The following is a 21,522-nucleotide window of genomic DNA, read 5'->3' as shown; positions in this document are numbered from 1 at the left end:
CGGCTACCCGTCTCCAACATGGCGGCGCCCAGGGGCTCAAGCCGCACGTGAGAAAGAGTCTGAGTACGTGGGAGTGCAAGTGTGGGAGCCAGTTTCTCTTGTCTACAGTCAGTAGCATCCCTTCAACCCTTCCCGAGATCCTCGCGGGCCGCCGCCCCTCTGCAGCCATGAAGCCAAAGCCAGTTTCCCACAAGATCGAGAACACTTACCGGGTGAGTGAAGCAACTCGGCCGTGGGACTAGTTCTCAGCGGAGCTCCCGAGGCTACAGTGCTCTGGACCGAGCGAAAGTCATTTGTCCGGAGGCTCTAGCAAAAGAGCCTCTCTCTCTCCGGGTGTAGTAAATATGGGATGGGGGAGGAAGCTTCAACTGCAGATTTCGCCCATGTATTGCGGCGTCTGGCCTGGCTGAGACTTCTCTTCAGGCCAGAGTTAAATTCAGTGTCACAAACTAACTGCTTAGGAATTCTTTCCTGCTCTTTTATCCTTGAAGACCGAATGGGGGGCGGGCCGGTGGGAGGAGGTGAGTGATTCCAGCTACTGGCTACTACACCACTTTCCCGGTTTGTTTCTTGAGGGTTTCTTTGTTAGTCTACAGCCGTAGGTCTGTATATGTTTAAAAACACTGTTGTTGCCACGACTTAGCCAGATCCTGTACTTGCAGCAGCGTATGAAACCTAGCAGTAGATGTGGCGAGGCCACGTTGCTAGCTTTTACCTAGATCACTCCACCAGTCTAGCATGGAAATTTTGTTGGAAATGATATTTTGCAAATATATCCATAGAAATATTTCATTATCTTCGTACAGTAGTGCAGTGCATTTGTCTTTCAGTTTGTTTTTAAAGTTATCTTCTGTGATTTAGCAGTGATGTCTACTTCTAGTTGTAAAACTCAGTTATACATTTTATGATTGATTGAAAATACAACTCTGAAATTGAAAGCGAAGCGTAACATTATTTCTAATGATAGAACGTAAGGAGGCACATTGAACCTTTAAACTTTATACTTCCACGAGGAAATTGTCCACATATGATTGTGATAAGTATAAAATGTGGATGTGTTGTAAATATACTTCTCCCCTGCAGTTTCTTACGTTTGCTGAACGATTGGGAAATGTGAATATCGATATTATTCACCGGATTGATAGAACTGCAAGCTATGATGAGGTAAGAGAATGTTAAATGAGCTGATCTTCAAGTATTCATAGTTGGTTTTTTAGATTCTCTTTGAAGTGAATTTCTCAAGCCATTCTTTTATGAACATGAAATGCATTAGACCTGTGCTGTCTCAAACAGTAGCCACACATAACAAATTAGATTTAAAGTAAATTAAAAATTCTAATGCTCAGTAGCCATATGTGGCTAGTTGCTACCATACTGACCAAGTGCGGATATGGAACGTTTTCCATCATTGCTGAAAGTTCTATTGGGTGATGTGGTGTTAGAAAATTTACTTGGTTCTCAGGTGGCTTCTGATTCCAGCCACTCCCTTCCCATGTGCATTCCGAGCACTGCTACAGATCCATGTTCCTGAAACTACAATTTTAAAGAGGTTTTGAGCAAGTCACTTTCCTGCGGCTCAGTTTCCTCCTTTATTAATAAACATGGGGGAGCTAAACCACATAATTTTTTCCAGTTCTAACCATGCTGTAACTCAGTCACACCTCTACTCAAAAATCTTGTTTTCGCTGCATCAAGTCATTATTTCTCTGACAGCCTTTTAAGGTCCTGTATAACGTGCCTTTAAATTAGGGATTCAATGTCAGTTTTTACTGTTTTTCACTTGACTCTAGTCAGACTCTGCTCACTATCTCTTTGAATGCCTTGTCTCCAATATGTGAATTCAGTGTGCTAATTATGTTATCTAGGTAGGCACATAATGCTTTGGGAACTCACCGTGAAGTGATCCTAACCTAGATTCTGTGAGGGTATAAGGTGAGGTCAAAAAAGGTGAAGTGGACTAGGTGATACCTGAATTGAGTCTTGTTTGTATAGGTTTTAGCATGGCAAAGAGAACAGGAAAGGCTGTTTCAGGCTGAGGAAGAAGCCTTTATAAAGGAACAGAGGCTAAAGAGAGCATGTCACATTCAAGAAACTCCCAAGCATTTCAGTATGCTTATAATTGCCTGTGGGATGTTTGTTTATGTTGATGGTGACTGCAGATGGGTGAAGGGGGTAGCTGGTGAGAGATAAAGCTGAAGAGATAATCAAGGACCATGAAGGGCTTCATATGTCAAGCTAAGTTTGGATTTATCCTGAAGCTATGGGAAGTCATTCTAGGATTATAAGGCAGGGGAATGTGTGACATGATCAGTTGTAAATTTTAGATCTCTCTGGCTTTATTGTGGAGGAAAGAACAACCAGTTGCTCTGGAGTCAGGGTAACCAGTTGTGATGATTCGGTAGTCATCTAAGTAAGAACTTTTCTCTCATATAAATATGTACAAACACTTATAGAGGTCTTTTTTTTTTTTTTTAAAGAAAAATTGGTTCCTACCATATACTTCACTTTGAAACTTGCTTTTCTCACTTTGAAAGTATACTATCAACATCCTTCTAATTTAATAATAGATATAATTCTTTTTAATAGCAACATAATATACCTTATTATGTACAGACCATAATATATATACCAACCATTTTCCTTTTGTTGGATATTTAGGCTTTTTTATGTTTCCCCCCCCCACTACAATAAAGCTGAATGAATGTCTTTATACTTGTATATTTACAAATTTTCTAAGAAATATCTCCAAAAAGGGAATTGCTGGATCAAAGGACATACCTGTTTTTAATGTTAATAGAAATGCCAGATTACTTCTCTATAAGGTTGTAGCAATTCATATTTCCAAAAGCAGGATGAAAGAACTGTAAGAGTCAACATTTTTCTTGGCGTAAAATTGTGAAAAACAGAAAAAAATTTTTTTTTAGCGTGACTATTACTTAGTTTTTCTTCTGCCCATATTTTATACCTGATTGCTTTTTTAGGTGTGTTAGTTAATGCCCTGTTTAAAAAAAAACTAAGAGGAGTTTTTCAACTCTTGACTATCATCACTGTCTTAACGTATTAATATATCATTATTCTTATTTACTTTGATTATAGTTTTTCTTTGAGTTGTCTGATTAATGGACTGCTTTAATCTTGGCAGGAAGTTGAAACCTACTTTTTTGAGGGTCTACTGAAGTGGAGAGAACTGAACCTTACGGAGCACTTTGGTATTTTCTGTTTTGTTTCTATTTTATTCACCCATCATTTGTACTATATATGGTCAAAACAGCTAAATATTGATGTGATGGAAAAGCAGAACTTATTCTTTTTTTTTTTTTTTCCCTTACCCAGGGAAATTTTACAAAGAAGTTATTGACAAATGCCAGTCTTTTAATCAGCTAGTCTATCATCAAAATGAGATAGTTCAGAGTTTGAAGACTCACCTGCAAGTCAAGAACAGTTATGCCTATCAACCCCTTTTGGAGTAAGTAGCATGTTGAAAGAAAGGCAACAACATTTATCTGAATTTTAAGAAAGGTTGTTTTATAGCTACATATGCTTTAGATCTGGTGTTTGTAATTTAGAAACAAGAATTTACCTTTTTTTGTTAGATGAAAATATTAGTACATTACTGTAAAGCAGAATCTTAGGGGTATACTTTTTTGCTTTTTATACTTTTACAAGAACCTGATTTTTCTTTGACCCTATAGGAATGACTGAATATAACTTGTGATGGAAGGTACAAGCTCTAGCCTGATTTCTTTGCTCAACTCTTAAAACGTGAAAAATTTTATACCTCTCTTGAGACTTGGTTTAGTAGCTTTAATTAATCCTTTCATCGTAGGCGATAGGTTATCATTTGTGAAACAGATTTGTAGTATTTGGTTTTTGATCTACATGTATCAGAATCAGTTACCTTTCCTTATTTTTTTCATCCAGTTTAGTTGTACAGTTGGCACGAGATCTGCAGACGGACTTCTATCCCCATTTTCAGGACTTTTTCCTGACTATCACTTCAATCCTGGAGACTCAGGACACGGAGTTGTTAGAATGGGCTTTCACCTCACTGTCCTATCTGTACAAGTACCTGTGGAGACTGATGGTGAAGGACATGTCCAATATATACAGGTGACCATTTCTCCCTTTTCTTCTTCTTCTTTTTTTTTTTTTGCTTTAAAATTTTATATGATTCAGTGCTATTTAGTAAATTTATAGTTATGCAACCATCACCACAATCCAGTTGAAGAACGTTTCCATCATCTCCAAGAGATTTCTCATGCCCTTTTGCAGTCAGTTCTGCTCCCCGTCTGCATCAGTTTTGAAAGCAAAAGCAATATACATATATCGAATAGTCAGGATTTCCTCTGGGGAAACAACTGTGTGCTTGAAGCCCCTAAGGAGAATGATCCTCTTCTACAATGATATTTTCTAGCATTTAATTTTTAAATTTTTTATTTTTCGGTCAAGGGCAGTTTTTATGGATACTGACAACAAGCAGATACTTTCTGACTCCCATCTGTATTTAATGAAAACATGTATAATACCTGTCACTTGCACCTGCTGACGTGGCTACCTAACTTTAATATGTTCTTTAATTGGCCTTTTCCCTGTCTTCAGTCTGACGCCAAACTTCCTTTCCATCTCAGTCTCTAATTATTTTCTTATAAAACGTTGGTTCTCCAGCCAAAGTGGTCTGTAGTCTGCTCCATCAGTCTGCATTGACCTGACCTTCTCTTATCTCCAGCTATTGAAATCAGACCCCCCACCATCAAAGCCTGACTTGAATCCATAGCTTCCACATACGTGCCCGGGCACCTTGTCCAGAAATCACAGCTTTGTACTCTGAACACGTCTGGCATCCCATACCACTTATGTCACACAACTTCTGTTATAATCGTTTCTTCTAATGTAATGGTGTCTCTACAAACCTATAAACTCTTCAAGAACCCCATCTTAAATATTTGAATTTTCCTAGCTCCTAAAATACTGATTAAGACAAAAGAGACACTCAGTATTTGTAAGTAACTGTGGACAGGGAAAGAGAATGAATTCTGTACCAGCTTTTTGTTTAAAGTAAGGCAAAGATTGTTTGTAATCTATTTCAATCTGGGACTTAGTGGAATTTCTACTTGGTGTCCTGATTACTTCTACATACTTCAGTTGGCACAGGAACACGTAAGATTAACCTTTTACCCCAACCCAGTATAAGTATGGATATGGGATAGGACTGTCGATTTTGTTTTTGTACCACCTCCCTTCACTCTACCCTCCTTTGAACACGGAATGAGAAAGAAATATTTTTCTGACCTTTACTAGTTCTCTGTGAAGATTTTGGTAAAACGTATTAGAAACCGAGATTACTTCATTAAAGACCAGCAAGATCTTGGGGTATATATAGTTTATTTGGTCTCATGACTTCTGCTGTTACTTTTATATCTCCTGAGTCAGGCTCTCCAGTTATAAATTTATTCGCTTTCTGTATGACATCTTCAACAGCCTGGATATTTTCACTTGACTGTTGTTGAAATCAAAGTCTACACATTCCTGTTCAAGCCAGCTCTTCTCATTCATTTGTGTGTTCAGTAAATATGTACTCAATGCCAGGCTTTGTTTGTTTGCCCAGTTTCTCACGGTGATACCATCATTCTTCCCATCACCGAGATTTGGCCACTTAGAGGCATCTTTGATCCAGTTGTCTTCAAGGACTTTACATCTTTTTGATTCTGCTATTCACGTACTCAATCCAGTGACTACTTATTGTACACTGTGTATCAGGCTTGAGATGCACTCACAAATAAACCAGATAAAAACCCCTCTTATGAAGTTTACATTTTATCAGGGGGAGAACATCTTGGGCATGGGGCTGGCATGAGCGAGGAACAGTGTGGAAGCCTGGGTGGTGCAGCAGCGTTTATAGGGGGAGAGTAATCAGGTGATGTCAGAGATGTGGTAGTAGGGGACCTGACCATAAAGGGCCTGGTGGATACTATAAGATCTTTGGTTTCATTGCAGGGACTCTTGAAATGTCTCTTGGGTTCATCCATTGCCATTTCCTTCTGCCACTGGCCCTCTTTCATGCCCTTGTTTGCCCAAACTTTTATGACTTGACTAACTTCTTAGTTTGACTGCCAGCCTCTTCTTTCTTCCTTTATATCACCCTATACTGGTGCCCAATTTCTCTTTCTGAAACTATTCATTTCTTATTCAGCCAACACTTATTAGTACCTGCTATGACCAAGGAACAATTAGATGCTGGGGATATGGCAGAAATAGGAGAGATATATTCCATGCTCTTCTTTCATTTGGGAAACCAGTTTAAACAATGTGATTATATGAGTCATTATTTAGTTATAGCTGCATGGCTGTATGACCTTGAGTATGTTGCGTAGCCTTTCTGCCCCTATTTCGTTATCTATAGGATGGGGATAATAGTTCCTACACCACAGAGTCGTTGTGCTGATTAGATGAAGTAACATAGTAAGTGCTTACTTAAATGTAAGCTAGAGTCCCCACTCCTTTGCTTAGTGTTCAGAGCCACCTGTTGACTTGAATAGCTTTATCTGGAGCTGCCTTCCCTACCCATATCATCCTTCCTTTAGACAGACAGCCTCTCTGATATCTCTCTCTCTTTTTTATTTATTTATTTATTTATTTTTGGCTGTGTTGGGTGTAATGAGCTTTCTCTAGTTGCAGCGGGCGGGGGCTACTCTTCAGTGTGGTGCCTGGGCTTTTCCTTGCCATGCTTCTCTTGTTGCAGAGCTCGGGCTCTAGGCGCGGGTCTGAGTAGTTGTGGCACGCGGGCTCAGTAGTTGAGGCTTGTGGGCTCTAGAGCGCAGGCTCAGTAGTTGTAGTGCACGGGCTTAGTTGCTTCGTGGCATGTGGGATCTTCCCGGACCAGGGCTCGAACCCGTGTCCCCTGCATTGGCAGGTGGATTCTTAACCACTGTGCCACCAGGAAGTCCCTCTCTGTTATCCCTTGACTGTGATCACTTCTGCCCACCCTGTGTTTGCTCTTGCTTTGATCTCTGGCAATATGCACTCCATTCCCCACCTGGATTCTTCCTGTCATTCAGGGATCACTACAAGTTTCATCTTTTCATAGTCTTTCTTATATGACCAGTGCCACCAATCCTAGGGTTCTTAATGTCTATGATCTTCAGTCTTCTGTTTGACATGTGGGTGTCATGGTAATCGAATGAGATTTTAAACTGCTAATGTTATTATACCTGCTACATCTTTCTTGCATACCTTGCACAGTGTTGGGCATATAGTTAACATGTAGTACATCTTTATTAAAATGATGATTAATTAAACATGTCTTATTTTCTCATTTATAGCATGTATAGTACACTCCTGGCTCATAGAAAACTACATATAAGAAATTTTGCTGCTGAAAGCTTTACTTTTTTGATGAGAAAGGTTAGTTTGATCATTTATGTGTTTATTGCTCATTAATCCTCAAGAATCTGATGAACGGAAGCAGATATCTTTTATAGTATAGTTATTATGGACTAATATTTTTTATATAAAGAGAAACCTGTTACTGTTTTGAGTTTATCTCACCATAAGGTGGTTTTTGCTCACTAATGTGAAATAATTGGGGTTACTCTTTTATTCTTACTTAGTGTATATATATATTCTCTAATTCATGTCAGTCTGTGCATGAACAGTGAGATTAACAGAAATTTTTATAAAAATTTCCTGGAAGGAACTGATTGTATAGTGTCATTTTGTTTGTTTTTAATAGAGTTTTTGTAATAAAACAAAAACATTGCTATTAAATTTCTTTTATACTCATAAAATATAAGCATACTATTTACTTTAAAAGATAGACTGTTGCCTTAGGTAGTTTTTCTTGGTACATACCTTCATATTATACCAATGAATTAATCACTCTTTTGTGTGACATTACAAGTGATAATATACTCTTGCAACAGTTTGAAATCATTGCAAGTGTCACTATTCCTTTTAGAATTTTTATCCTAATTACGTTTAAATATGAATCTTTAGAATAGCAAATAATAATTATTCATTAGGATATGTTTATGTTGTAAATACAGTTTTCCATTTGCATTTTGTGTTTTAGGTTTCTGATAAAAACGCACTTTTCAATTTAATGTTTCTTGATCTTGATGAACATCCGGAAAAAGTAGAAGGAGTTGGACAGTTGCTCTTTGAAATGTGCAAAGGAGTTAGAAATATGTTTCACTCCTGTACAGAGACGGTAAGTAACTGGGAGGAGTTCCTTGAATCTATGTGAAAGAGATTAAAAGAAAATAGATAAGATTTACACAGATGACATGGAGAGAGGATTGCCTAGAATAAATAGAAAACATTCAATGGGGCGCATTAGGGCTTTAAAAAACAGTGCTTACCTACTGTAGGCCCTGGGTCATTAGGTATTTTTCATTTAAAAAACAATCACTGCTGGGGCTTCCGTGGTGGTCCAGTGGTTAAGACTCTGACCTTCCACCGCAGGGGGCACGGGTTTAATCCCTGGTTGGGGAACTAAGATCTCACTTGCCATGCAGCACGGCCAAAAAATCAATCCGTCAATCAAAAAATTTAAAAAATCACTGCTCTCTTCATCCTGGGTGCTAGAAGGTGACATAAATTGATTGATGGGGGGCGGGGGATATTGTGTGATAAAATTCCCCATCCTAGTTTGGAAGTTGTTTTGGGACATGTAGTTAACCACCAGAGCTGCCATATCCTTGATTATCCTGGATCGGATTTTAAGGTAGCTTGAGCAGAGTGGAGAATAATCAGAGAGGGAAATACCAATGTAATACTTGAGAATAAGAGTGTGCATGTTCATTTTCATGATTCTTGGATTCCCACAGGCAGTGAAGCTAATTTTGCAAAAGCTAGGACCAGTTACTGAAACAGAAACTCAACTTCCATGGACTTTAGTTGGAGAAACACTCAAAAACATGGTCAAATCCACAGCGTTCTACATCTACAAGGAACATTTTGGTATATTTTTTGAATGTTTGCAAGTGAGTTCTGATTTTTAAGTATTTGTGTGTAATTAGGAGTCTAAGAGTTAATTGTTGTTCTTAATTAAGCAGATCACTCCTGGATATTGTATTTTATAATTGTTGTCATCATATTTTTATATACTTACTAGGATTTTCCTTACCTCTATCCCCTGTACTATTTTTACTTGCCTTGATATCTTGAGATGCAGTAGAGCATAGTGGTTAAGAGCACAGGCTTTGGAGCCAGAGTCCTCTGTTTGAATCCTGGCTTTGTCACTTACTGCTAGTGTGACTTGGGAAAATTTAAGCCTCTGGTCCTCAGTTTTTTCATCTGGGAAATAGGGATAATAGTATTCCCTGCCAGTGAGGATTATGAGGAAATACTCGTAAAGAACTTACAACAGTGCGTTCAGAAATGTTAGCGGTTATCATTAGTGACTCCCAGTAAATGTGTCTTTTTCTTTCACAGAAAAAGAATGTGAAAATTTGAACTGCTTCACACAATATTTTCATTATTAAATTAACAGATGAGTTTGATCTTTGGTAGTTATTCTTTCTTATAAATTCTTCATTTGCAGGAATCACTCCTGGATCTACATACAAAAGTAACCAAGACTAACTGTGGGGAAAGTTCTGAACAGTTTAAAAGGTTGTTAGAAACATATCTGATACTTGTAAAACATGGAAATGGATCAAAGATAACCAACCCTGTTGACGTTTGTAAAGTGAGTTCCCAACTTAATTTGCTTAGAGCCTATTCATTAGAAGCTGATTGCTAAGTGTGCATTGTTTTTCCTTTTATTTTACAGGTGTTGTCTCAAACATTACAAATAGCCCATCTCTCCAGATCTTGCCGGGCGACCCTCTTGGATGTAATTTCTGCTTTGATCCTAGGTGAAAATATTTCCTTGCCAGTGACACTCATCAAAGAAACCATAGAAAAAGTAATTTACTTTTGCAAATATTAACTGAGTAGTTAATACTATGTTTAGCGTTGCGTAAGCCTTCTGGGGAATATAAATGAAGCTTGGCAAAGGCTCTGTCTTCAGGGAGTTTATAATCTTGTTAAGGAGATGTGAATCGCGTGCTTTAATGGAAATAAGCAAAACAAAATGTGATAAAAGCTAAATCTGTTCGGCAAATATTCACCAAACAAATATTTACTTAACCAAGTTCAGGTTATGGACTAGATATTGTAGAGTGGACACTGTTATTTTATTTATTTGTTTATTTTTGCCTGTGATTTTTTTTTTAATTAATATTTTTTAAAATTTTATTTATTTATTTATTTTTATTTTTGCCTGCGTTGGGTCTTCGTTATGGCGCGCAGGCTTTCTCTAGTTATGGTGAGCGGGGACTACTCTTCGTTGCGGTGCGCGGGCTTCTCATTGCAGTGGCTTCTCTCGTTGCTGAGCACGGGCTCTAGGCACGCGGGCTTCAGTAGTTGAGGCTCACGGGCTCTAGAGCTCAGGCTCAGTAGTTGTGGCGCATGGGCTTAGTTGCTCTGCAGCACATGGGATCTTCCCAGACCAGGGTTTGAACCCATGTCCCCTGCATTGGCAGGCGGATTCTTAACCACCACACCACCAGGGAAGTCCTGCCTGTGATTTTTTATTGTTAGGGAAGTGCGGCCCTGGGAGTATGTAGTTAAAATCTGTTGAATCAATCTATTTATGTCACGTCGAAACATAAAGGTTAATTCTGTCTGGGGTTGAGGGACAGAGAAAGCTTTTCAAAGGACTAATATTTTGGATAGTCGTTGAAGGTTAAATAGCAGTCTGCCAGTCAGAGAAGGTGTTAAAAACTCTAGGAGAGAGAATGGCAAAAATGTGTTCAAAAATCTATGTTGCTGGGCACATGGACACATGAAGTGTGATGTATATCAGCAAGGCTTTGCTTGCCTTTGAAAAGTTAGGTTGGATTTTATCCTCCAAGTAGCGGAGGGCCCTGGAAAAATGTTAAGCAGGGAAATGATTTAATGAGATTGGCATTTTAGTGAGTTTAGAAGATGAATTGGAGGGAAGTGGAATTGAAAATAGATCAGTTAGGTTCTTCCTAGCTTCATGTAGTGCAACAGTATAAAGTTTAGAGGAAGGTGTAAAGTCGTGCTACTTGCCCTTTTGTAATTCTCTGTAGCTGGGAAAGAATGGAGCAGCTCTTAGGCAAAGCCCTGGGTAATCACTAGAAACAGCCCTTCGCATTTGTAAGTCCCTTTGGAGAAGGCCGAGCACTTAGAATACTGGTTGAAGTGTGCCCACCATACCTTTACTCTAGTAGCTTCTTTCCCGAGGAGGAAGGCCCAGTGCCTGTGTCTCACACCTGGTGTGTCCATCTGCACAGTGGCAAATTCAACAATCCAGTTCTTTTTGCCTCTCATGACTATTTTAACTTGTATCAAGCATCCCACACTTCCTGCCTGCAAGTTAGAGGATCTTGAAGGTTTCGGATGTTTTTATTTTCAGGAATGGGAAAGTACTCTCTTTGTATTTACATTACTATTCTTTGCCTGTGGTCCACAGATTTTTGAGAGCAGATTTGAAAGATGCTTAATTTTGGGTTTTTCGGAAGTCATGTTTGCTATGAAGCAGTTTGAGCAGGTGAGTGAGATATTAAGTCTTGGATTTGTTTTGTTTTAAATCTGTCACGATAAAATAATCAATTTAAAAATCCTGTGATTTTGTTTTTTGAAAGGAATAGAATAAGTATTTGATGTTTTAGTTCATGTATTTTTTTTAAAGCAATTATATTCCAGTTCTAGGTCGTATGTGAAACTTTATTCCACATGCTAAGCATTTTAAATGATACTAGGTAACCAATTTGTTTTTCTAATAATCTTTTAGGAAGTTATAGAACAATGTGATAAATTTGAAAAAAAATGGCTTAAGGAACTTAAACTGTGAATTTGAAGCATAGAAAATAGCTTCTGAAACAGTTTGCATAGGAGGAGGGTTATGAATTTATTTCATTGCTACAGAATGAATTGCTACCTGATAGAATGAGGTAGAAATCTTTCTCATCAAATCCTGAGTTTATTTTATCCTTGCCCCTCACCTTCATCAAACATTTGCCACTCCTTCCAACTGGTGATTCTGCAGTACACTTCATGGAAATCTCTGTATCTCTTCTCTCATTTTTCCCTTTAGTCTGTAATAATATATATTTTCATTTGTCTCAGAAAAATACTTCTTTATACATGTCCTAGCCCTGTTGCTTCCTGCCCAGTGAGGGCTCTTTATTTCTCTCAGGTTTTCTTAGCAGCTGCCTCTTTTCTGTCTCCCCTGTTCCCTATGGTCTTTTTTTAAAAAACTTATTTTTATCAGAGTACTCTATGTATGTTGTTTAAAAGGTTGCACAGGGCTAAAAGGCACTCATTTCACTCCCACTCCCATCTTCCTCACCAGGAACAAGCACATCTAATGATTTTTAGCTATTTTTTCCTAGTATTTACTTTATATTTTTAAATCATCTGAACATACTGCTTTTCCTTGACTCAGTTTTAGTCCTCATCTGTAGGCTTCCTCCTGGGTAGGTGGATTTCTAGTTCTTTTACGCTTCTCATCTGCTCAACAGAGTTACATTATAAATTTTGGTTGAATTCGTATTCATCAAACACTTAATCCCTATAATCAAGGAGTATTTTATAATTACATTTCCGTTTTTGTATATCCTTTCGTTTTTCCTGAAGTTACCAATTGCCTCATTCTTTAGTAACTTGAAATTGCTGGTGGGTCTGCCAGCAGCATCACAGAATGCCTTTCACGCAGCAAACGGGCAGAATTTTGGCAGCTCTTTGCTTTTCTCTTTTCTTTTTAGGAGACGTTCCTCCTAGAGCCTTTCAAGTCTGAACATGTTGCTTTCTCTGCCCACTGCACAGATGTCATACTAGGACTTGCCTCTCTCCTGTTTCCTGGGTCCCGTGTCTTTCTCTTATTGTAGTTTCCCCTCTTATTTTGATGAAACACATTCTCCAGAGGTTCCTGAGAAAGGGTGAATGGAAGTAAAATTTTGAGATTTAGTGCATCTGTAAGTGTCTTTATTCTCTCCTCAAACTACATCACCAGTACGCTGGGTACAGCATTCTAGATGCTGTCGTTTTCCCTCAGTTTTTCAGGCATTGCTCCATTGTCTTCTGGCCTCCACCGTTCCTTTGCAGAGGTCTGATGTCATTACGATTCCTGAGCCTTTATTTATGATCTCTTTTTTCTCTGTGGAAGTGTTAGAATCTTCTCTTCATTAGGTGTTCTGAAATTTATATCTGTTGTTAATAAGTGTGATTTTCTGTCTTATTTTTAGCTTTTTCTACCCAGCTTTCTCTTGTATATTGAGAATTGCTTCCTGACTGATGACGCTGCAGTCAAAGATGAAGCTCTGGCCATTTTGGCCAAACTCATTCTGAACAAAGCAGCACCTCCCACCACTGGCTCCATGGCGATTGAGAAGTACCCTCTGCTTTTCTCAGAACAGACAGTGGGGTAAGTTCTAAGTCTTTATTCTGTGTATTCTTGGTAGGATTACCCATTTAAAAATAATGCATTCAGAATACTGTAAAAACTGAAGATCTACATGTATTAACTGGAAAGATGTCCGTGATACATTGTTATGTGAAAAAAGCAAGTTGTAGGACTTCCCTGGTGGCACAGTGGTTAAAATCCGCCTGCCAATGCAGGGGACACAGGTTCGAGCCCTGGTCCGGGAAGATCCCACATGCCGTGGAACAACTAAGCCCGTGCACCACAACTACTGAGCCTGCTCTCTAGAGCTTGCAAGCCACATCTACTGAGCCCACATGCCACAACTACTGAAGCCCGCATGCCTAGAGCCCGTGCTCTGCAACAAGAGAAGCCTGCGCTCCGCAACGAAGAGTAGCCCCTGCTTGCCGCAGCTAGAGAAAGCCTGTACACGGCAACAAAGACCCAATGCAGCCAAAGATAGATAGACAAATAAATTTAAAAAAATAAATAAACCAAGTTGTAGAAGAGTACATGATCCCATTTTGCAAAGTTAAAACCAAAAGTATATATAAGCATAGGAACACGTGTGAAAGGATACAGAAACAGGTTATTTAACTTCAAGAGCGTGGTAAGTGAAAGAAAGAAGTCACTATTAATTTTCTTAACCTTTTATTTTAAAACAATTGTATATTCATGTGTGGTTATAAGAAATAGGACAGAGAGTTTCCATATATGTTTCACTTAGTTTCCCCCAGTGGCAACATCTTATTTGGCTTGGCCAAAAAGTTCGTTCGGGTTTTTCCGCATGATTACGGAAAAACCTGAATGAACTTTTTGGCCAACCCAATACAAAACCTTAGTGCAATATCACAACCAGATAATTGACATTGGTACAATCCACCAACCTTATTCAGATTTACCAGTTTTACATCACTCATCTCTGTGTTTGCATGTATATGGATATATAGTTCTGTGCAATTTTATCTCATGTCTATTCACAACTACCACCAAAGTCAAGATACAGAGCTGTACCATCACTGCAAGGATCTCTTGTGCTACTTTTTAATAGCCACACTCACCCTGCCACTCCCCACTCCATCCCTAACTCCTGGCAACCACTAATCTTATTCTCCATTTTTACAATTTTGTCATTTCAAGAATATTATATAAATTATGCAGTACAGCTTTTGAGATTGGCTTTTTCACTCAACACAGTTCCCTTGAGACCCACCTAAGTTGTTGTGTGCATCAGTTATCCATTCCTTTTTATGTTGAGCGTCTTTGTGTGCTATTCCCGAGTAGTATTCCATGGTAATGGATGTAGCAGTCTGTTTAAACATACACTTGTTGAAAGGAATAGCTAGATCATTCCTAGTTTTTGGCTATTATGAATAAAGCTGTTATAAACATTCATGTACACAGCTTTCCAATTCTCTGAGATAAATGCCCCAAAGTGGACTTATTGGGTTATAGGGTAAGGGCATGTTCAGTTTTGGGGTTTTTGTTTTTGTTTTGGAGTTTTTTGTTGTTGTTGTAGTTTTGTTTGTTGCTTCGTTTTATTTTTCATGTTCAGTTTTATAAGAAACTGCCAGATGGTTTTCCAGAGTGACTGTGCCCTTTTACGTTCCCAGCAGCAGCATGAGTGATCCAGTTTCTCTGCATCCTCACCAGTATTTGTTATTTTCAGTTTTTTGTTTTTGCCGGTCTGATAGGATATAGTGATATCTATCTCACTGTGGTTTTAATTTGCATTCTCCTAATGGCTAAGGATGTTGAACATCTTTTCATGTGCTTATTTTCCATCTGCATATCATCTTTACTGAAATACCTGTTCATTTCCTTGGCCCATTTTCTAATTTGATTGTTTCTTTGCTGTTGAGTTTTGAGAGTGCTTTATATATTCTAATACAAGTCCTTTTGTCTGCTTCGTGATGGTGCAAATATTTTCTCCCAGTCTGTAGCTTGTCTTCCTTTGCTTAACAAGATTTTTCACTGATCAGATTTTTAAATTTTGATGAGATCCAATGTATCAACTTTTCCTCTTATGGATAATGCTTTTGATGTCAAGTCTAAGAACTGTTTGCCTAACTATAGGTCCCAAGTATTTTCTCCTATTTTTTTTAAGTTTTATCATTTTATGTTTTACATTTAAGTCCATGATCCATTTTGAGTTAATTTTTATATAAGGTGTGAAGTTTGGGTCAAGTTTCCTTTTTTGCCTCTGAATGTCCACTGCTGTGGCAACATTTGTTGAAAAGGCTGTTCTTCCTCATTGAGCTGCTTTTGCTTTTGTGTCAAAAATCAGCTGGGCATAAATGTATGGGACTGTTTCTAGCTCTCTGTTCTGTTTCATTGATCTATGTGTCTGTCCTCCTCTAATGCCACAATCTCGTTACTATAGTGTAAAATAAATCTGGAAATCTTAAAAAAAAATCCTTTCACTGTATTCTTCTTTTTCAAGATTGTTTCGTCTATTCCTGGTCCTTTGCCCTTTTGTATAAATTTTAGAAGAAACTTGTCTGTATCTACAAAAAAAAAAACCACCTTGCTGGGATTTGTTTTGAATTGCATTAAGTCTATAGGTCAATTTGGGGAGAATTGACAACCCCCTAAAGAGACACAAAACTGTTATCTTTGTTTATGACAAGAGGATGGTAAAGAGAAGAAAGAAGTGACTATTAGCTTTTAGATTATAAACCTTTGCATTGTTTGAATTGTTAAAAGGTCTATGGATTACTTTCTCAATTTCATTAAAAACAGTACATACTCTTTGGAAGTCGAAACAAAGTTTATGTAAATATTTGAGAGGATTCTGCTTACTATTTTTCAAATAGTTGAGTGGGTGTGCCTCTAGAAATTATAGATCAGGAAACCAGTTCCCTTATCCATTCCTAATAAATGTAAGCATATTAACTTAAGGCGAGTGCCACAGGTTCTGTATTTCTTTGTCTAAGAAAACTTCCATCACCCTGTAGAATAATACGTGAATGGTCACCTTTGTCTGAATATTCCTGATCACACTCCATCCACTCATCTCACAGATTTATTGTGAGAATAAAAGGAGATAATAGATGTGAAAAGACTCTTGGGAAGATAAATTTATTCTGTCATTTGACAGATATTTATTGTATCAGACACTGTTCTAGGCACTGGGATATAATAAAGAAAAAGGTTTCTTCTTTGGGGGAGATGACAGTCTTGGGGGGACAGGCATGTGAGGCAGATAAACAAACAAGTTAATTTTAGATTGTGATAAAAAGAAAAATAAAACAGGGCTTTGAGACAGAGTAGATAGAGAGGCAGCACTACTCCTGTCTAGAAAGGGGACCTTTGGTCCGATTGTAATGGTGGAAGGATCCAACCTGGCAAAGAAAGTGTGGGTGAAAGGCTTTCCAGGCAGAGGGAAGCGTTCCTGCAAAGGCTCTGGGATGGGAATAAGCCCAGTGTGTTTGAGGAACAAAAGGAAAGCCTGTGAGCATTGAGTAAGGAGGAGGGAGGAAGTGAGTGAAGGAGGAGAGGGTCGTATCACCCAAGGCCTTACAGGATGAGGTGAGTATGGATTTTATTGGAGGACCTCATTGGCAGGTGTGACGAAGCAGGGGAATGACATGGCAACTAATGACTCATCTTTTTAAAGCATCTCAATATTTTATTTGTAAGATTTTTTTCTGATTATTGAGTCATGGTTAATACTAGAAAGACTGTATATCAAGGTACAGTGACTTTTAGAAATTACCAGTAAAATTCACTTAGTTATCTCTCATAATTTCCAAGCATTCAGTATCCTGATAAGTATGAAACAAAAGAGAATGCAACTTTTTTGGTTAACTTTAATGATTAACAGGTATAGGAATAAAAACCTGATATTCTACTTCTATTCTGTAATAAGTTAACCAAACTGGACATGGAGGATTAATTATAAAAACAGATCAATTTACTTATTGTTTCTGTGACTTTTCTTTCCACTGGATTTCTGTCTTTTAAATAGGACTGAGGTATAGTTCATTGGCAAAAATAGAGGCAAACAAGAATACCACCAAAGTAACAGATACCTAAAACTGAATGTCATATTAGAAAATAATGTTGGGTAACCACTTATCAGATTAAAGCCTCAGAGAAAGTTACTTCTTGCTTTTTTTTTGGCCGCATGGCATGCGGGATCTTAGTTCCCCAACCAGGGATCGAACCCGTGCTCCCTACAGTGGAAGAGTGGAGTCTTAACAACTGGACCCCCAGGGAAGTCCAAAAGTTACTTCTAAGTCATAATCATTTTAGTGACATTTGTCAAATTCACTGTGATTCCTTTGCAACATCATTCTACACATTTGTGAAGCAGTAAAATTCATGTCAGAAAGGAAAGGGGGGATGGAGGAAGTCAGTTCATGCCAATAATTACCTCTCCAGTTCTTAAACACATGTCCATCAGCACAAAATTCAGAAATAATACCTAAAACTGGAAGAGAGTTGCTTTAAGTTATGAAGCAAGTTAAAATAGAAAATAGAAGAAAATAGAACCAATGGGGTTGAAAAAATCTGTCACTGAAAAATCAGTAAATGAGTCACTTTTGTTTAGTTATTTGTATTCAACTGTCACCACCAGTTCCTTCCTTCCCACTAATGCTCCATGCATGGGAAGGAACCAATTTTATTTCAAACTTCAGAGGGCTAGAGCGATTATATCCTCTCTCATTTTAAATATTTGTTTATCTTTTCTTCCTTCAGATCCAGTATAAGGCAGAAGAAGACCAGATCCAAGGGAGGAAAGGAACAGATCTCAGTATTAGATCATCTTTTATCTATAATTCAGTTACCCCCAAATAAAGAGAGTACTTACCTTTCATGCTCTTGGGCGGCCCTTGTCGTGTTACCTCATATTAGGTGAGAAAATCAACTGTGTTTAATTGTGAAAGGTGTTTTAGCAAGCTGATGAAAACATTTATTAGCCATTTTTTGCCATTTCATGAAAAAGCCATTGAATGCTAGTTTGAGCATTTCCCTTTTTCTCCCCACTTCTTGGACAGACCCCTGGAGAAAGAGAAGGTGATAGCCCTAGTCACCTGCTTCATAGAGTCACTCTTCATGGCTGTTGACAGAGGGAGCTTTGGAAAAGGTCAGTTACAGTCACCATTTGTTCTCTTGTCTGTCTTTTCTGGCACACCCAGAGTAACTGTAAACACATGGATACCAGAGAATAGTACTGCCGTTGTGTTGTGTTCTGGCAGAACCCCCTGTATGTAAATAGGGAAAAGAGAGGCTGAGATGGAGGCGTTACCCTTGTACCTCATAATGTGGTGGCAAAGTCAGGACAGCTTGAACATTTGCTGAGTCCAAAGGTGTAGTAGTGGAAGGCTGCCATGGTCAAAGAAATCAGACTCGGCTTCAAGTCCCAGCTTGTCTTGTTCCTGTCTTCCACGCCCAGTCTAGCCCTGGTATGCACTTGTGCTCCAGGCATTTGCTTACCTAGAGCAAGACACTTTCTTGTATGTCCCTCTGGCTACCGTTGCACATGTGTCCCTTCTGCCTGGAGTCCTTTCTAGGTCTTTCATCATTTGGTGAACTCGTACTTAGCTTTCAAAGCTCAGCTCAGGGCTTCCCTGGTGGTGCAGTGGTTAAGAATCCGCCTGCCAATGCAGGGGACACGGGTTCGAGCCCTGGTCCAGGAAGATCCACACGCCGCGGAGCAACTAAGCCCGTGCGCCACAACTACTGAGCCTGTGCTCTAGAGCCCACGAGCCACAACTACTGAAGCCTGCGTGCCTAGAGCCCATGCTCCGCAATAAGAGAAGCCACCGCAATGAGAAGCCTGCGCACTGCAACAGAGAGTAGCCCTCGCTCGCTGCAACTAGAGAAAGCCCGCGCGCAGCAACAAAGACCCAGTGCAGCCAAAAATAAATAAAATTAAAAAAAAAAAAAAAACTCAGCTCAAACACAGTACCTTTAGAAAGGTCTTCATGACTCATCCAGGCAGAAGTAGACTGCCCTGCCCCAAACACCATTTCCTGTTGTATACTTGTCCAACTCCCCCAACTAGCTGAGAACAGCAATTTAAAAGTAGGTATTTTGATCAAAATAAGATTAATAAAAAAATTTTGCTACAAAAATAAGCAAATAATAGTAGGTATTTTGTTTTATTCTAGCATGGTATTTTTTTTCCTAACACATGTGTATAGTAGTCATTCATTTAAATATTAATTGCTAGGTTCTGTGTTAGATACCAAGCAGACATGTTAGAGAATAAAGTAGACCTACCCCATTTCCAGTGCTCAGTAGCCACATGTGGCGAATGGCTACCGTATTGGATTGTGAGGACATTTGGCAGAAGTAAGTATAGGGCCTTTCTACCACTGCAGAAAGGAAGTTCTGCTGGATAGCCCTTTTCTAACTAGAGCAGGTGTTGGCAAAATATTTGTGTAAAGGACAATACAGTAAATATTTTAGCTTTTGTGGGCCACATTCAGTCTTCAGTCTTTGTGGCATATTCTGTTTGTTTGTTTGTTGTTTTAAACAACCCTTTAAAAATGTGAAAAGCATTCTTAGTTTGCCGGCCATATAAAAACAGACTACCCGCAAGTTTGTGGGCCATAGTTTGCCAACCTCTGGTCTAGGAGTAAATGATTATCTAATTAATATAAATTGAGTCCGTTATACGTAGTAGCCATTGGATATGTGATTTCTTATAAATTGGAGTCATAAAATCAACATGAGTTTTACACAAAGATAATTTCGTAGCTTTTGAAAAGTCTAAGTCTATTCTCAAAAGTTCTGATTTTGATAATACCAGTTGGTAGAACCATTGAATTTTCTCCTCATCTCAGTTAAAGGGAACATACATTTTTATTCTCCATTTCTGAATATATTTTTCTCTTAAGAAAGTTAAAATATAAGACTTGGAACCTCTTTTCAGTTCCTTTCTGTTATATTCTGACATTTGACAGATAATCCTTTAGATTCACTTTAGGAACTCTGTATAAATACCAAGTGGTAGGTAAAATGAGATGTCTATAGTTATTGTGTCAAAGAAATAATGTGTTTTCTCCTGTGTTTCTGCCTTAAGGAAACTTATTTGTTCTTTGTCAAGCTGTAAATACTCTGCTAAGTTTGGAAGAATCTTCTGAACTTCTTCATCTGGTTTCTGTGGAACGTGTGAAGAATTTAGTATTGTAAGTAAACATATCTTACATTCAGCTTAATAAGGAATGAAATATAAAGGCTTCTGTGTTGGCAAAATCTTGGATCTATTTTTTACCTGAGTTGTATTCCCGTAGGAAATTTATTATTGATTTAAATCCTCCCGTTAAAATAAGAACATTTTTGGATACAGTCTTTAAATACAGATTCATCTTTGTGAAAGGGTATTTCACTGTGTATGTAAATGAGTGTTGCAGAGTGAAGTGGGTGTATAATGCTGGTCACATGACATGGCACCATGGCTCCAACATACACGTTTCTGCTTTCACAGTGTTTCTCGGCTTGACACACTTAGCCCTTCAGAAAACTTTCCTGTGGTCCTTTTACTACATACGAAAACAATCCAGTTTTGGGTTTGTTTAAGTTTATTTTGATTTGGATCATAGCACAGGGCGTTACTGAGAGCCATTCATTGCTCGGCTTGGCACCCTTTCTAAAGGTCAGGCGTTTTAAAAGTCTTGTAAAGTAGTTTGCTTCTGTTTCTGGAGTCTAGTCCGTTTTATTTACATGCTTTTAACAACAGATTTGCTCATTTACTTCATTCAATAAGTATTCATTGCTTTTCTCATGTACCAGGCCGTATTCTTGGCACTGGGAGACACAGTAAATGAAACACACAATTCCCTGCCTTCAGGGAGCTAACACACCAGCAAGAAGATATACTAAACAAAATAAACAAGTAAAATACATGGCATGTTAGACAGTAGTAAAGTCGGGACAGGGAGAGTCTGGAGGCTGGGGACAAATAGGAGTTTTAACTAGGGAAGGCCTCACCGAGGAGATATTTGAGCAGAAACCCAGAAGCAGCAAGGAAGTAAGCCCTGGGGATGGGATATCTGGGACCTGGGGCGCTCTGTCCCAAACCCAGGGAAGGTATGAGTGCCGAGGCTCTGTGTGGGTGCCTTGCTTGAGCAGCAAGG

At 38.6% G+C, this 21,522-nt stretch overlaps 1 protein-coding gene across 1 annotated transcript in view; it reads left to right on the top strand.

Moving 5' to 3' along the window:
- Window positions 1-12: 12 nt before the first annotated feature.
- UTP20 (UTP20 small subunit processome component) overlaps window positions 13-21,522 on the top strand; it is a 94,742-nt gene continuing 73,232 nt past the window's right edge. Inside the window, exons 1-15 of the mRNA XM_030856260.2 lie at window positions 13-212; window positions 1,084-1,164; window positions 3,143-3,209; window positions 3,334-3,466; window positions 3,922-4,110; window positions 7,320-7,401; window positions 8,069-8,206; window positions 8,826-8,981; window positions 9,542-9,688; window positions 9,773-9,907; window positions 11,483-11,560; window positions 13,257-13,435; window positions 18,137-18,292; window positions 18,436-18,524; window positions 20,469-20,574. Of these exons, the coding sequence (XP_030712120.2) occupies window positions 168-212; window positions 1,084-1,164; window positions 3,143-3,209; window positions 3,334-3,466; window positions 3,922-4,110; window positions 7,320-7,401; window positions 8,069-8,206; window positions 8,826-8,981; window positions 9,542-9,688; window positions 9,773-9,907; window positions 11,483-11,560; window positions 13,257-13,435; window positions 18,137-18,292; window positions 18,436-18,524; window positions 20,469-20,574 (1,781 nt within the window). The 5' untranslated portion in view covers window positions 13-167. The remainder of the gene's footprint in view (window positions 213-1,083; window positions 1,165-3,142; window positions 3,210-3,333; window positions 3,467-3,921; window positions 4,111-7,319; window positions 7,402-8,068; window positions 8,207-8,825; window positions 8,982-9,541; window positions 9,689-9,772; window positions 9,908-11,482; window positions 11,561-13,256; window positions 13,436-18,136; window positions 18,293-18,435; window positions 18,525-20,468; window positions 20,575-21,522) is intronic.

The sequence above is a fragment of the Globicephala melas genome, chromosome 10 (genome assembly GCF_963455315.2).
Source record: "Globicephala melas chromosome 10, mGloMel1.2, whole genome shotgun sequence".
NCBI classification, from domain to species: Eukaryota; Metazoa; Chordata; class Mammalia; order Artiodactyla; family Delphinidae; genus Globicephala; species Globicephala melas.
The sequence above is the reverse complement of the archived record's forward strand: the minus strand, read 5'-3'. Positions and strand labels throughout refer to the sequence as shown.